Source organism: Malaclemys terrapin, chromosome 19 (assembly GCF_027887155.1).
Source record: "Malaclemys terrapin pileata isolate rMalTer1 chromosome 19, rMalTer1.hap1, whole genome shotgun sequence".
In the NCBI taxonomy this organism is placed as follows: Eukaryota; Metazoa; Chordata; order Testudines; family Emydidae; genus Malaclemys; species Malaclemys terrapin.
Window position 1 is genome coordinate 21220528 of NC_071523.1, and position 12506 is coordinate 21233033.

Sequence of the window (12506 nt, forward strand, 5' to 3'; positions counted from 1 at the left end):
GCAGAGCCTGGGCAGTGACCATGCTGGGGGTTTTGCAGCTCTTTGGGGCAGAGCTCCAATTGGAAACCTTGTTCTTCATTTCTACAGAGCCGACAGCTGCTTTTAACTGACTGTGCATATCCTGTGTGAGCCCTTCTGCCTCTCCCTCTCACCAAGGGGCGGCCTGTGGAGAGAACGACTCTGGGCAAAACGCCACTGAAGTGACTGGAGCTCGGCCGGTTACGGGAGCTGTGGCCCAGTATAACCAGGGCACTTGCCGGGCTCCACACACCGGGCAATGCAAACGCCCCCCAGTGCAGCCGAGATCCTGCTCACTTGTACTGCACGCTCGAGAGAGTCCAGTGACAATGGCAGAAAGCAGCCAACCGGAGCCCAGAGCCAGGAGCTGGCTGTGTCCATCCAGGGAGCTTTTACCTAAACTCTTTCTCACTTTTCCCGCGAAGGTCTCGGACCAGCCAGTGAGAGTTGAACGCGTCCTGGGGCGGCATGCCCCACCGCATGATAGCGTTCAGGAAGGCCTTGCGCTGACGGGCATTGAATCCGAGCACCTGCAGAGAGCACGGCCATTAGCATCACCCTGCAAGAGCACGGGGCATCTCTGAGCATCACGGACACCGCAGCGGGGTTTAGCCAGAGCTAGTCGGAACAGATATGAATGGACAATACAAGTACGAATCAGGCCAAGCGCCCCCCACTGGCCCTACCCCCATGGCAGTCACACTGACTAGGGCTTACCTCAATGTTCCCCCCAACTCTTGCCAGCAGAGGGGGCAGAGGCTTGTCTCGGTCGCTCTTCAGTTGCCTCCGTGACTGTCTCCTGCCACCTAGAGGCAATCGACATACTCTGTAAAGAAGCCACATTTGCGATGGAGAAAACCCGGAGTGCCAGCCCTGGGATGGGCCTGCAGGCACAGCAGAACCAGTCCCTGCACTGTTCTGATGTTGATATGGCTGTAGGTTCCCCTCAGCATACACACCAGTCACTACAGGCTGGGACAGATGGTGCTCGTGACCCATGTGCAGGTCCCAAAAAGATCAGCAGGGATGTGGCACATGAGCTGTGGCCAGGATAAGGCTGTGGGGAGAAGTCTGGAGCCTTAAAGTGGCTCACAGCAGCGTCCCAGAATCCCCTCTGCAAACAAGACAGGAGCAAACTCTGTGCACACCCTGGCCAGAGCAGGAACATCACTGCTGAGCCCTGAGTTCTGGGCAAGCCATTGTGTGCATCAGGGTCCAGTTCTCCGTGCATCACACTGCGGTGCAGGAGAAACCATCCCGCATTCATTCCTGCTGAAAAGCCCTGGGTGCTAGAACACAATGGCAATTAGCTTTATGGGTCTAATCTGCTGTTTTTCTGGGGACCTCTTGTGGCCACACCTGGTACATCTCCCCCATGCACTGCAAGGACTCGCTGAATTCAGCCTGTGGCTTCGGAGGATTTGCAGGCTGTACCTAACAGGCTCAGTGGGGAACACCCACAGAGATGCAGGATGCTTTTGTAGAACAGGTGCTGGTTCGCAGGTCCGATGGTGATGGTGACCCGTCTCCCACTGGCTAATGTCACACAGCAATGCAGCAAAGGGAACGCTCTTGGTATGGTCAGCGACGGACAGGTGACGTCCTACCCAGCACACCCGTTCCGCCTGCTGTCAAGACGGCCCAGGGCTGGACCACATCTCCTAAGAGCCTCTCACCACTAGATCATAACTGTGTCTGGGACCCGAGAGGCTGTGACATCAAAGTTTAAGGGAAAGAGGCACAAAGGGAGGCCTCCTGGCAACTCCAAACCAAACCCACCCTAGAGACCCATTACCACTTGTGCCATTAAAGGGCTGATCCAGAGCTCGAGCAGTGGCACATTGGGCCGCTGGGGAGCGGGGAAGGAAGCAGCGTGTATCATTCTGGAGTGAGCCAATGCATGGAGCAGCACTGATCATCTCCAGGACGAGATTCTCGCCCAAAGGAGGCAGCGTCCTGAAGCCTTTGGGGGAAGCAGGGCAGTAAAGGGAAAGTGGAGAAGACCCCGCACAGAGGACAGACACCTACGAGCCTCTCCAGGCTGCTCTGCCTCCAGGCCCCATCTCGTCCCAGGGACGTTCAGCATCCATGGCCCATTCAGTCCACAGCTGCTCTTTGGAGACCACCAGCAAGCGCAACAATTGGGGCCAGAGGTTCTTTTGACACAGAGGAAGAACCAGGCTGGGACGCTCCGGGTATTTCAGAAAGATGCCAAAGCCCGCAAATGGAGCCAGTGTGCAGCCACTCCTGACCGGGGCCAGAAGAGGAGTGTTGGGCTAGCAGGGGTACCCCACATCCCAAATCCGCCACCCGCCAGCCAGTCTCCTCCAGCCAATACGTTTTGATCCAGTTTGCCTGTCTGTCATTCTCGACGGACCTGGCGCTGGTGAGGGCAACTCAGGGAGGTAGGCAAATCCCTGGCACTGTCAAGAGGGAGGAATTTGAAGAGTAATAAATGCCATAACTCACTCTGACCTTCGGGTCTTTCTTCAAAGTCTTCATCTTCGTCCTCGGAGCCGATGGAGTATTCGGACTGGTTATCGGAGAGCTCGTCCTGCCACTCTGCAGAGCACAGGGGACAGAGGTCAAAGGAGCAGTCTTGTGCCAGCCAACCTCTCCACATGCCCTCAGGAGAGAGATCTGGGACTCAACACGGGGACGAGCTTTTCCTAGAGATGCTTGGATGGACCTGGTCCTTCTACTTGCCAAGGCCTTTCCCACCTGAGCGGTGGAGAGGGGCAGAAGTCTGGCCACTGCTGCCAGTGTGAGAAACCCCCAGTGCAGTGAGGGGGGCATTTCCCCCTGTCTCGGCCCCCCCATCCCAACACAGAGGGGTGGTGGGGACCAGCTGGAATACAGCTCTGCTCTGCCAATTCACAGCTGATGGATGGGGTCCCTTCAGGAGCATAGTCAGCTGGCATCAGTGAGACCAATGCGTGGCATCCTAGCCACCAGACTGATCCACCTGCTGTCAAGATAGAGCACGGCAGGACCATGACTCCAAAGAGTCCAGCGCTACAGGATGGGAACTAGACCCTAGTTGATGCCACATCCTCTCAAGACCTAAACAACCCCTTGGCTGCTCTGATTTCTGTCGAGACCAGGACAACTTGGGGCTCAAGGAGCCATAACCTGCTCTCTGAGAACCCCCCAGCCTTGAGATCCTGCCCAGAATCTCTAAACTCTGATTGCAACACATGGTATGGGACAGGTATTCTACACAGAGCACATGGATAAGCCATCTCCCCCCGCATTAGTAACACGGCAGGAGAACAGCTCAGCCAGTGGCAGAGCGAATGTCACCCCTCAAACACCAAGTGCAACTGAAAGCCTGGTCCGGCTCCTTTTTCTCGGTCAAAACCCAACAGCCCGACCCCCTTTGCAGCGGCAGCCGCAGGCCCCGTGCGGACCTGAGGGCAGAAGCCGTACCTTGGTCCTCTTGCGAGGCATCATTGTAATTGACCTGTTTGCGGATCCTCTTCCCTTTGCCAAGGTTCCTGGCCAGATCTTCCTGCTGCTGCTCATAATGGTGTCTGAGCAGCTTCTCCCAGTAGTCGGGGTCCACGTTCTCCTCCTGTTTGATGATCTCTCGCTCAACCTCCTCCTGAAAGCAAAGGAGAGTGAGAGGGTGGTGAGCGTAGGCGGCCTCAGCTCCATGCTAGCCCTGCCCCGAACAGCCCCCGCCCCGTTCCTGAAAGGCACGTCAAAGAGAGCAGGGCTGAGAGCACACGTGCCGGGGATGCCGGGGCTTCAAGCGCTGCCGGCCCTGCAGGCAGGAGACTCCGTCTCTGTCCCTTATTACCCCGGTGCAAACGTTATGTCCCGCTTCAACTCCTGCCATTTCTCCTACCCAGCAATGGTGACCTTGGTGCCTGGGGCACTGCTTCCTGCCAGCCATTCGTACCCCCAAAACACCCCCTACAATCACAGCCGTGTAACCCCGCTAATGTCCAGGGGGAAATCTGCTGGGGCTTCCACAAACAAGCACCCAGGGTGGGCTTGAGAGAGATAAAGAAGAGCAAGTCCAGTGGCTGCCAGGGGAGTAAACGGTAGTGGGACGATACGTGAAAAGCAGCGTGCCTGGCCCCAGACACACCCCTCTATAGATCAAAATAAATGAGGCTGCTGCCTTGGGGGCAGGTCATCCCCTCGAAGCACAGGGGTCACGCAGGAGAGGTGGGCAATGAGGACAGGACACCATCTGTCAGGGGTCTATCTGGCCCCGCTCACCATGCTTTCCATGTGCCTCAGAGTCTCCTCACAGCACCCCTGGGAGGCAGGGCAGGGCTGTTACCCCACGTTACAGAGGGGCACGGATACACTCTGACACGGGGAGTCTGGGACAGAGCACAGCACTGAACCTCCCTCTGTGGGTGCGCTGGAGTCGAGCTGTCCAGCGGCAGCTGTAAGGCCAGGACAGGTGAATTCGCCAGGCTGGGGCTGTCTCCACACCCAGCAGAAGGCTCAACTCTGTCTGAGGGCTGGTCTCAGGAGCGGAGTTTTCACTGATAGAATAGTAGGGCCACATGCGTCCTCCTCCTGCAGCCCCAGAACGTGGCAGGCGGCAGCCACGCCAGGCCGGAGCCTGTGGGTCCCTGTCGCAGAGCACCTGCCAACTGCATGCTGGGGCTCCGGCACTCTGTCCGCTGAACTCAATAAACTCTATCACACACACAGGGGGGATGGAGGGGATTCCCGGCTTCTGCAGAATTATTTGCCAAACACAAAAGAAAAGAGGAAGAGGAAACGCAAATGGGAAAGTCCCCAAAAAGATTAAATTCAAGACATGAAACTAATCACATTACCACACCGTCCTCTTCTCGCACCACATACTGGGCCACTTTAAAGGAGCTGAGATACTCGTTCATGTTCTGCAGCTCCGTGTCATCAGTGGCGTCCTGGTTCCGATCCAGAAGCTTGGAGATGGCAGCGTCGTCGTAGTGGATCACACTGCTGTCCTCCACATCCTTATTGTCCCCTGAATGGCACAACCAGGGAGGCGTGAGAGCACCCTCCCCAGAGCCAGGGACAGAGCGCTCCCTCGACGTTCCCCTCCCCAGAGGCGGGGACAGAGCGCTCCCCCGACATTCCCCTCCCCAGAGCCAGGGACAGAGCGCTCCCCCGACGTTCCCCTCCCCAGAGCCGGGGACAGAGCGCTCCCCCGACGTTCCCCTCCCCAGAGCCGGGGACAGAGCGCTCCCCCGACGTTCCCCTCCCCAGAGCCGGGGACAGAGCGCTCCCCCGACATTCCCCTCCCCAGAGCCGGGGTCAGAGCGCTCCCCTGATGTTCCCCTCCCCAGAGCCGGGGTCAGAGCGTTCCCCCGACGTTCCCCTCCCCCTCCCCAGATGCATCGGGAGGGGCACAAAGCACCAAGGAGTTGCACAGAGGCGGAGGACCAGGCAAGCAAGTGGCACGTAAACTTGCAAACAAGCTGCAAAAGCCTAAGTCAAGGATCTTCTGGCTGCAAACTTGCTGATCCCTTCCGTGTCCTCCCTCTCTCTCCCCCCCCGCCCCCCGCACCCGACACTGCGCTCTGCCTAATCCCAACAGTCAATGCCCTCGGGGGGCCGCAGTTCTCTAGCGCTTTACGTACCTGGCGGGGTGCTGCCATGTTTCTTTTTCATGCTGGGAGTCACGGCGCCCCCTTTGGAGGACGGTGCTTCGGGAAAGGGGGTCATAGGGTCAGGCATGGTGATCCGCTGGCCCTGCGACATCATGCCTGAAACAGAAAGGGCAGCGGGGATGTGGGTGGGCTGGGAAGTGGCAAGACAATACAGGCTGGTGAAGCGTAAAAATACCTTGTGCTGTCTCTTGGGCTTCTCATTCAGGACATTTTCCCTCCCCATCTCACCTTCCACATCGTCTTTGAAGAGCTCCTCTGTCCCAAACTTCAGAATGTCGTCCAGCTCTTGCTTGGTCATGGAGCCCGACTTGGAGCCCAGCCCTGGACGGACGACCAAGTGGGTCAGCATCATCTTCCTCTTGGCCACTTGGGTGATGCGCTCCTCCACGGAGGCTCTCGTCACAAAGCGGTAGATCATCACCTTCTTGTTCTGTCCGATGCGGTGAGCTCTGCTGAACGCCTGTGGGGAACAGCGCCCTGGGGAGTTACTGACAAGCCTCATCTGACCAATCCTTGGTCTCAACAACCAACTGGGCCGCTCCCGCCATGTCACCAACAAGTCATGCACAGGGGCACAGCCTGGGGACAGGAACCCCCCATTCTCATCCTGACAGTGGGAATCTAGGCAGTCGGTGTTTCCAATACTTACGGGCATTACAGGCTGAGTTGGGAGCGGTGAACAAAGGGCGAGCTGTAAAAGACTAAGCCGAGAACTTGCTAGCTGCAAACACGTTCTGCACTTTTCCTCCCTTCCCCTCTCCTAACTGGGGAGCAAATCTCATTGGAGGGGTTGAAAAGTTTGTGTGTAACTAAAGGGCGATAATTCATTAGCACCATTTACCTGGAAACGGGATCTACACCTTGTTTCCCCTTCACTTTTCCATTATTACTAGGGCATTTGCTTTGTGCCTTAGGAGTCTCACCTACGCCAGTTGCTTATTGCCTACCCCAGGTGGGAATGGTCAGCTAGGGAGTTCACAAGTGGCTGATGTGAAAACAACAGCAGCAGCATCCCAAATGTGATGAGGAATTAGCAGCACGATGCAGTGAGAATCCTATGGAACAAAGACCCTCTTCTCATGAAAAACGTCTGCCATAGAAAAGAAAGAGGCCAAAGCAATACCAGAGGGCACAGAAAGCAGAAGGGCTTCAAAATGGAGTCCCCCCTTCCTAAATTTTCCAAAAAGCATCCGCAGCTCTTTAGAGGAAAAAGCTATTTAAATATACACTGAGTGCCAGCAAGCGTACAGGAAATGCAAACAGGAGGATGCCGCTGGAACGTAAGGAAAAGAAAGCGCAACACACCTGGATGTCATTGTGTGGATTCCAATCAGAATCATAAATAATGACGGTGTCGGCCGTTGCAAGGTTTATGCCCAGACCCCCAGCTCGGGTAGAGAGAAGAAAACAGAACTGCTGAGCGCCAGGAGCTGAGGAAGACAAACCCACAAGGTGGTGAAAGGTAAGACTGAAAGGGGCTGAAACGCGGGACATGGTGTTTAGGTGATAAAACACAGGGAGCATTCAGTCTAAACAAACCCACCCAAAGAAAACTTGATGCTTAGACAGGAGGGGGTGGATTAACAAGTGTGTCCGTCACTAGAAATCTGTTATTGGGAAAAAATACAACTCCAGCTCTCAGGGGAAGCTTGGCAATTCACTGAGACATACGAGTCCTTCAGCCTAGGCAGCACCTGTCGTTAACACCCTGTGACATGATTAAAAGCATCTAAGTCAACATGTTACAAAGATCCCTCATTATGCTGCACAAGTGCTGGACTTGCAAACGTGAGCACGACAGGCATGTCTGCAAAACCCACTCCGGCATAGCATGTGTGCGCCCTCTGGGGCATGCAGTTACCTGCTTCATGAGCAAAGGCAGGGTTTGGTGTGCACAAATAGCCAGATTCTAAGCTCAGCTGCATGTGTAAACCCATGTGATTGCACCCAGGCATTTTGGCTGGCTCACCTGTTGCACTTTTGGAAAGCCTGGCCCCGAACATCTGTCGAGTTTTCAGCTAGCTGACTATATTTAGCACACTAGCTCCACGAGAGTTAGCACAAGTCTGTGCACGCGAGCTGGGAATCACGAGCTCATAGTGTGGACGTAGCCTTAGTAATTACCGACAGACTGAAAAACCACTTTGCTCTCAGACACCCCTAGCTGCATTGGGCCCAGCGGTGCTCACTTCAGTGAGTTCAGCACTCAGTGTCAGGAGTTGTGGAAACAAGTAAGTGGATTTGTGTTCTGGATTATTCAGATTCTTCGTGTTGCGTGCAGTGCCTATTTCAGGTGCCAGGTACACTTGGGAGACCAGGCTCCTTAAGGGGAGCACGTTGAAACACTAGCTTCGGGAAAGTGCAGCTTGCGCATGTGCAGGGATGTAGCTATCAACATGCTGTGCACGGCCACCCATATTCACCAGTTGGCCAATACTCAGCCAATCAGACACCACGTTATACACTGGTCCCATCACTAGTGCAGCAGGTGCAGCTACACACACAGACTTAGCGCTGTGTTAGTCACGTGCCTGATACAGAACAAAACTTCTGCGGCTCACCCTCAGAACCGTTACCCCCAAGACATTAAACCAGCGTGCTAGATTGCTCAGGACATATGCTGCCTGTGCCATGCATGGAAAGGGAAGCTCGGATTGTTTGTATTCTTTACAAATAATAATAATAATGCGTACCATTAAACCTGTCGATGGCTTCCTGGCGCAGGCCTCCCGTGATCCCTCCATCGATCCGCTCATACTTGTAACCCTCATACTCCAGGAAATCCTCCAGCAAATCCAGCATTTTTGTCATCTGGAGAGAGAATCCCACCATAAGCTGCTGCGCACTGCCCCAGAGTGCGGGACTGGGGGGCACACAAACAACACTTGGGGGGAGATTTTCCCTGAAAACAAAAAGTCGTTTGGCCAGTGGGAAATGACATCTCGCCCCTGGAAAAGGAGAAGGCGTGCGGGTGCCATTTGCACACCTTGGTGTGCGTGCCGTGTTTGGAAGCCTGAGGAGCTGTTTGCATTACCCAGAGGACTGATCTGGGCCTAAGTGCATAATTCCAAGGTCACCATCCCCAATTCCGAATCATAGCTCCAGCGTCTGACTGAATAGAAACAGTAGTAACATTGTAAATAAGCTATTGAGATATTAATTGCCATTACAGGGCACCTTTTATATGAGTTCTTAGCGTACTTTGCAAGCACTGACAAATTAAGCCTCAAAAATCCCTGGGCACATGAATTAATATTATTATCTCCGTTTTACACGTGGGTAAAATTATGTTAAGAAAGATTAAATGACTTGCCAAAGGCCACAGGCCAGGTCATTGGCGGAGCTGGGAATACAACCCACATGTCCTTACTCCCAAAATCTGCGGCACCAACCCTTAGATACACGGTCACCATTTCTCTCATTCATCTCAATCTGTATCTAATAAAAATCCTCTAGTACAGAAACAGAGGTAGAAAAACCATTCTGGTCCTTTACCTTCGACACAATTAACAGAGTTTGTGATCAAAATGACACCACAGAGAAGTGAGGCTAAAACGTTCCCCTGTCACTTATTAAATAAAATAGCCAATTGGAGGAGACGCCTTCCCTCAGAATTCCCAGAGCTTTGAGTCTTGAAGGCGAGAGAAAAGAAATTCTCTTCACTCACCTGGGAGAAGATCAGGACCCTGTGTCCCCCATCTCGCAGCTTCTTCAGCATCTTTTGCAGCAGCATCAGTTTCCCAGAAGATTTAACCAAAGAATTCCCATCATAGGATCCATTTGGCAAAACCGGCGCCTCCTGAGAACAGTGTAAGTGGATCCATGGTTGGTGGAGGGAGTCTTTACTTTTGCCATTCTAGGGGCAAAGCCTGTCCACACTGAAGTCAACGGGAGGATTGCCACCAACTTCAGCGGGAACAGGATTCAGCCCCGAGACGATTATTATCAATGGTCGGTGGGGGGATGAGCTCAGAGACAGAGCCTGTTGGCTGCCCACTTGCTCCACCTGCTGGACGTCTGCGGTGGTTTTGTGACATTAAACATAAAGCCTGCAGAACACTGAAGCCCGCCAGCCATGCTGGAGAAAGATTAATGAGAAATTCACTGGGTTTCAGAGAGGAGATGCCCACCTCAGATTGTTCAGACCGGAAAAAATTACCTGCCTTTAAGATGATTTCAGTGTAACAACCTGGAGGATGCCTTGAGCACGTGTATTGAAAAGAAAAGGAGCAGAAACGTTGGCCCCTGTCAGTGCACACATACATTACAGATCTGGAGCTTCTGAAGTGAGGGAACTTACCACAGCAGCCACAGGGAAGAGGTACGGGTGATTACAGCACTTCTTCAAATCCATCATGATGTTGAGCAGCGACACCTGGTTCCCACCACCTTTGGAATTCAGGGCTTCAAAATTCCTCGTCAAGATGAACTTGTAATACTTCCTGCATTAACAGGGATGGGAAAGGCATTACCACCGATGGGATTGGCCGAAGAGGAATGAAAGGCTCAAATTCATCCCATTGACTTCAATGGAGTTACACCGCTATGGAGTTACACCAGGAAACGGACCGGCCCAGACACTTAAAGAATGTGATTCTGTCTCTGCAGGTCCTGGTCAGTGGAGTTACTCTGCTGCTCTCCTGGATAACTCAGTCCCGGTGAGAGGTGGGTGGGTGAAGTGTTAAGAAATATTCCTGCTGCTGTGAGCAAAGAGCTTGTGCCCCAGAGTGGGTATTTCCTGGAAGATAAATTAACCTTTCCGGCTGCTTCTCCTGAATGTCAGTGGAAAGTTGGGACAGTCAGCAAAAGCCAGATGGATTGTAGCCAAGCAGGCAAGACCTGCCTTCTGCCCCGCTGCTCTAGCCTGGACCCAGAGCACTCCCACTGGGCTCTGAGGAGTGACTCCACATCTACACGGGTGTAACTGAAAGCAGACTCTGGCCCACAGGACTTAACGCATTCAGCAATCGAGCAAGTGGATTTTACCTAGGGGAAGTCTGACTATTCTGGAGAACACCAGGTGCATTCTAGCGAGAGAGAGCTGTAGCATTCAGCATACTCCACACAGCTACATCTCTCAGGCTTCCAATGGCTACGAGAATTGTAACGATTTTTCAGATCCATCATTTTCTCCATGTGCCAGGCGCTGCACAGGGCAAGGAGACAGGCTTCCATTTACCAAATCCTCTGTCAGAGGAACTTGTCCCACCCAGCTGCCATGACAGTGTGACCTCTCCGAAGGAACCTGCAGGGCCGGCTCCAGGCACCAGCTTGGCAAGCAGGTGCTTGGGGTGGCCACTCTGGAGAGGGGCGGTAGGTCCAGCTATTCGGCGGCAATTTGGCGGACAGTCCCTCACTCCCGCTCCGAGCGAAGGACCTCCCGCCGAATTGCTGCCGCAGATCACGATCGTGACTTTTCTGGAGCCGGCCCTGGGAACCAGGGCTGCTAACTTTTACCAAGGCTGAATGCTTCAATGCAGATTGTGGGGTGTGGCCTCTCCCCTACCAATCCATTTCAATGCCTTCCGCATAGGCTGCAGTCTCACTGCCCCGAGCACCAATGAGACGGCGTGAAAGGAATCAATGGCATTGTGCCCTTGTGCTTCCTGAAGAATCATCTGTAACCCTCTGTGATTTAGTTACTAGCACTTACTTCTGCATCTGGCTGAGCTCCACTCTCACAATCAGCTCCGTTTTCGCAGGCATGTTCTTGAACACATCTGCCTTCAATCGCCGGAGCATATGGGGACCCAACAGATCATGGAGTTTTTTTATCTGGTCCTCCTTGGAGATGTCAGCAAACTCTTCCAGGAATCCTTCCAGGTTGCTGTAAAAATAGCCCATAATGAGGTAGCACGTGGCAGGTCATGGGGGACTCATAGTCCAAGCGATTCATATCCTCAGGATTTCAATGAAGAGAGCTCTTACAGAATACAATGGAAGCATCCTCCCACCATGTGAATGTAGTTCCAGTTAGACAGAGGAATGGTACACGCCACGTAGAGCAGATTTACTGCTACTGTTCTGACATTAGACATTAGCCAAGTTCCAAAGCCACCAATGCCTCCTTCTTGGGAGGAAGAGGACGGAGTTAAGAATCTTTTACCCACAAGTCCAGTGACTGCTGGGGAAGGCAATATGCCCAGTTGGGAGTATCCCAGAACTATATATATGCAATGTATAACAGGGATATTTATTTATTCTAGCACAGTGCTGCGACTGTTTCCTTCTGCCATCTATCCGTCGGTCTGTCTGCCTGTGCCTCTCTGTGACACTCACCCAGCCAGCGAAGGGAAATAGTGCAACTTACTTAAACCTCTCCGGGGTCAGGAAATTGAGCAGGTGAAAGAGCTCCTCTAAGTTGTTCTGGAGCGGCGTTCCGGTCAGCAGCAGCTTGTAGTCAATCTTGTAGCTATTTAATACCCTAAAGAACTTGGACAAGAAGCCGAGTCAGGTGGGAGCAGTTCAGTTAGGGGGGGAGGATGCGGAACCTGCTTGGTCATTTTAGAACTTTTGGTTCTGCTAATCCAAAGTGCAGCAGATGTGTGTAGTAGCCTCCACTCCCTCCTCTTAGCCATCCCAGCCACCGACCCCATCATTCAGACTAGCCCCGGGAATCCTTCCTCTCCCTAGGGAGACCGGGAGGAGTTCCTCTAACCAAGGCGGTGCTGGCTGCCCTGCTGAAACGATCATCCTGCCAGCGTGACTTGGGTAAATCTCATGTGGTTTGAAACTGAATCTGCCCTGGGCTTCTTGCAACTGGAAGAAGTCCCTCAATTTCCCTCAGTCTCTCGATTTCCCTCAGGCTAGGTCTACACTAGGGGCGGGGATCGATTTAAAATACACAAATTCAGCTACGCGAAT

At 53.4% G+C, this 12506-nt stretch overlaps 1 protein-coding gene across 2 annotated transcripts in view; it reads right to left on the reverse strand.

Annotated features, from left to right (window-relative positions):
• The window catches only part of CHD5 (chromodomain helicase DNA binding protein 5), an 86422-nt gene that overhangs the window by 20639 nt on the left and 53277 nt on the right, over nt 1-12506 (reverse strand). For both annotated transcript variants that reach the window (XM_054008901.1, XM_054008902.1), the window contains exons 17-29: nt 11953-12074; nt 11296-11469; nt 9943-10084; nt 9310-9441; nt 8336-8453; nt 6948-7072; nt 5871-6102; nt 5613-5738; nt 4824-4996; nt 3448-3622; nt 2488-2580; nt 736-824; nt 415-548 (exon numbers count right to left, since the gene is read on the reverse strand). In XM_054008901.1, coding sequence (XP_053864876.1) covers nt 415-548; nt 736-824; nt 2488-2580; nt 3448-3622; nt 4824-4996; nt 5613-5738; nt 5871-6102; nt 6948-7072; nt 8336-8453; nt 9310-9441; nt 9943-10084; nt 11296-11469; nt 11953-12074 — 1835 coding nt within the window. The remainder of the gene's footprint in view (nt 1-414; nt 549-735; nt 825-2487; nt 2581-3447; nt 3623-4823; nt 4997-5612; nt 5739-5870; nt 6103-6947; nt 7073-8335; nt 8454-9309; nt 9442-9942; nt 10085-11295; nt 11470-11952; nt 12075-12506) is intronic.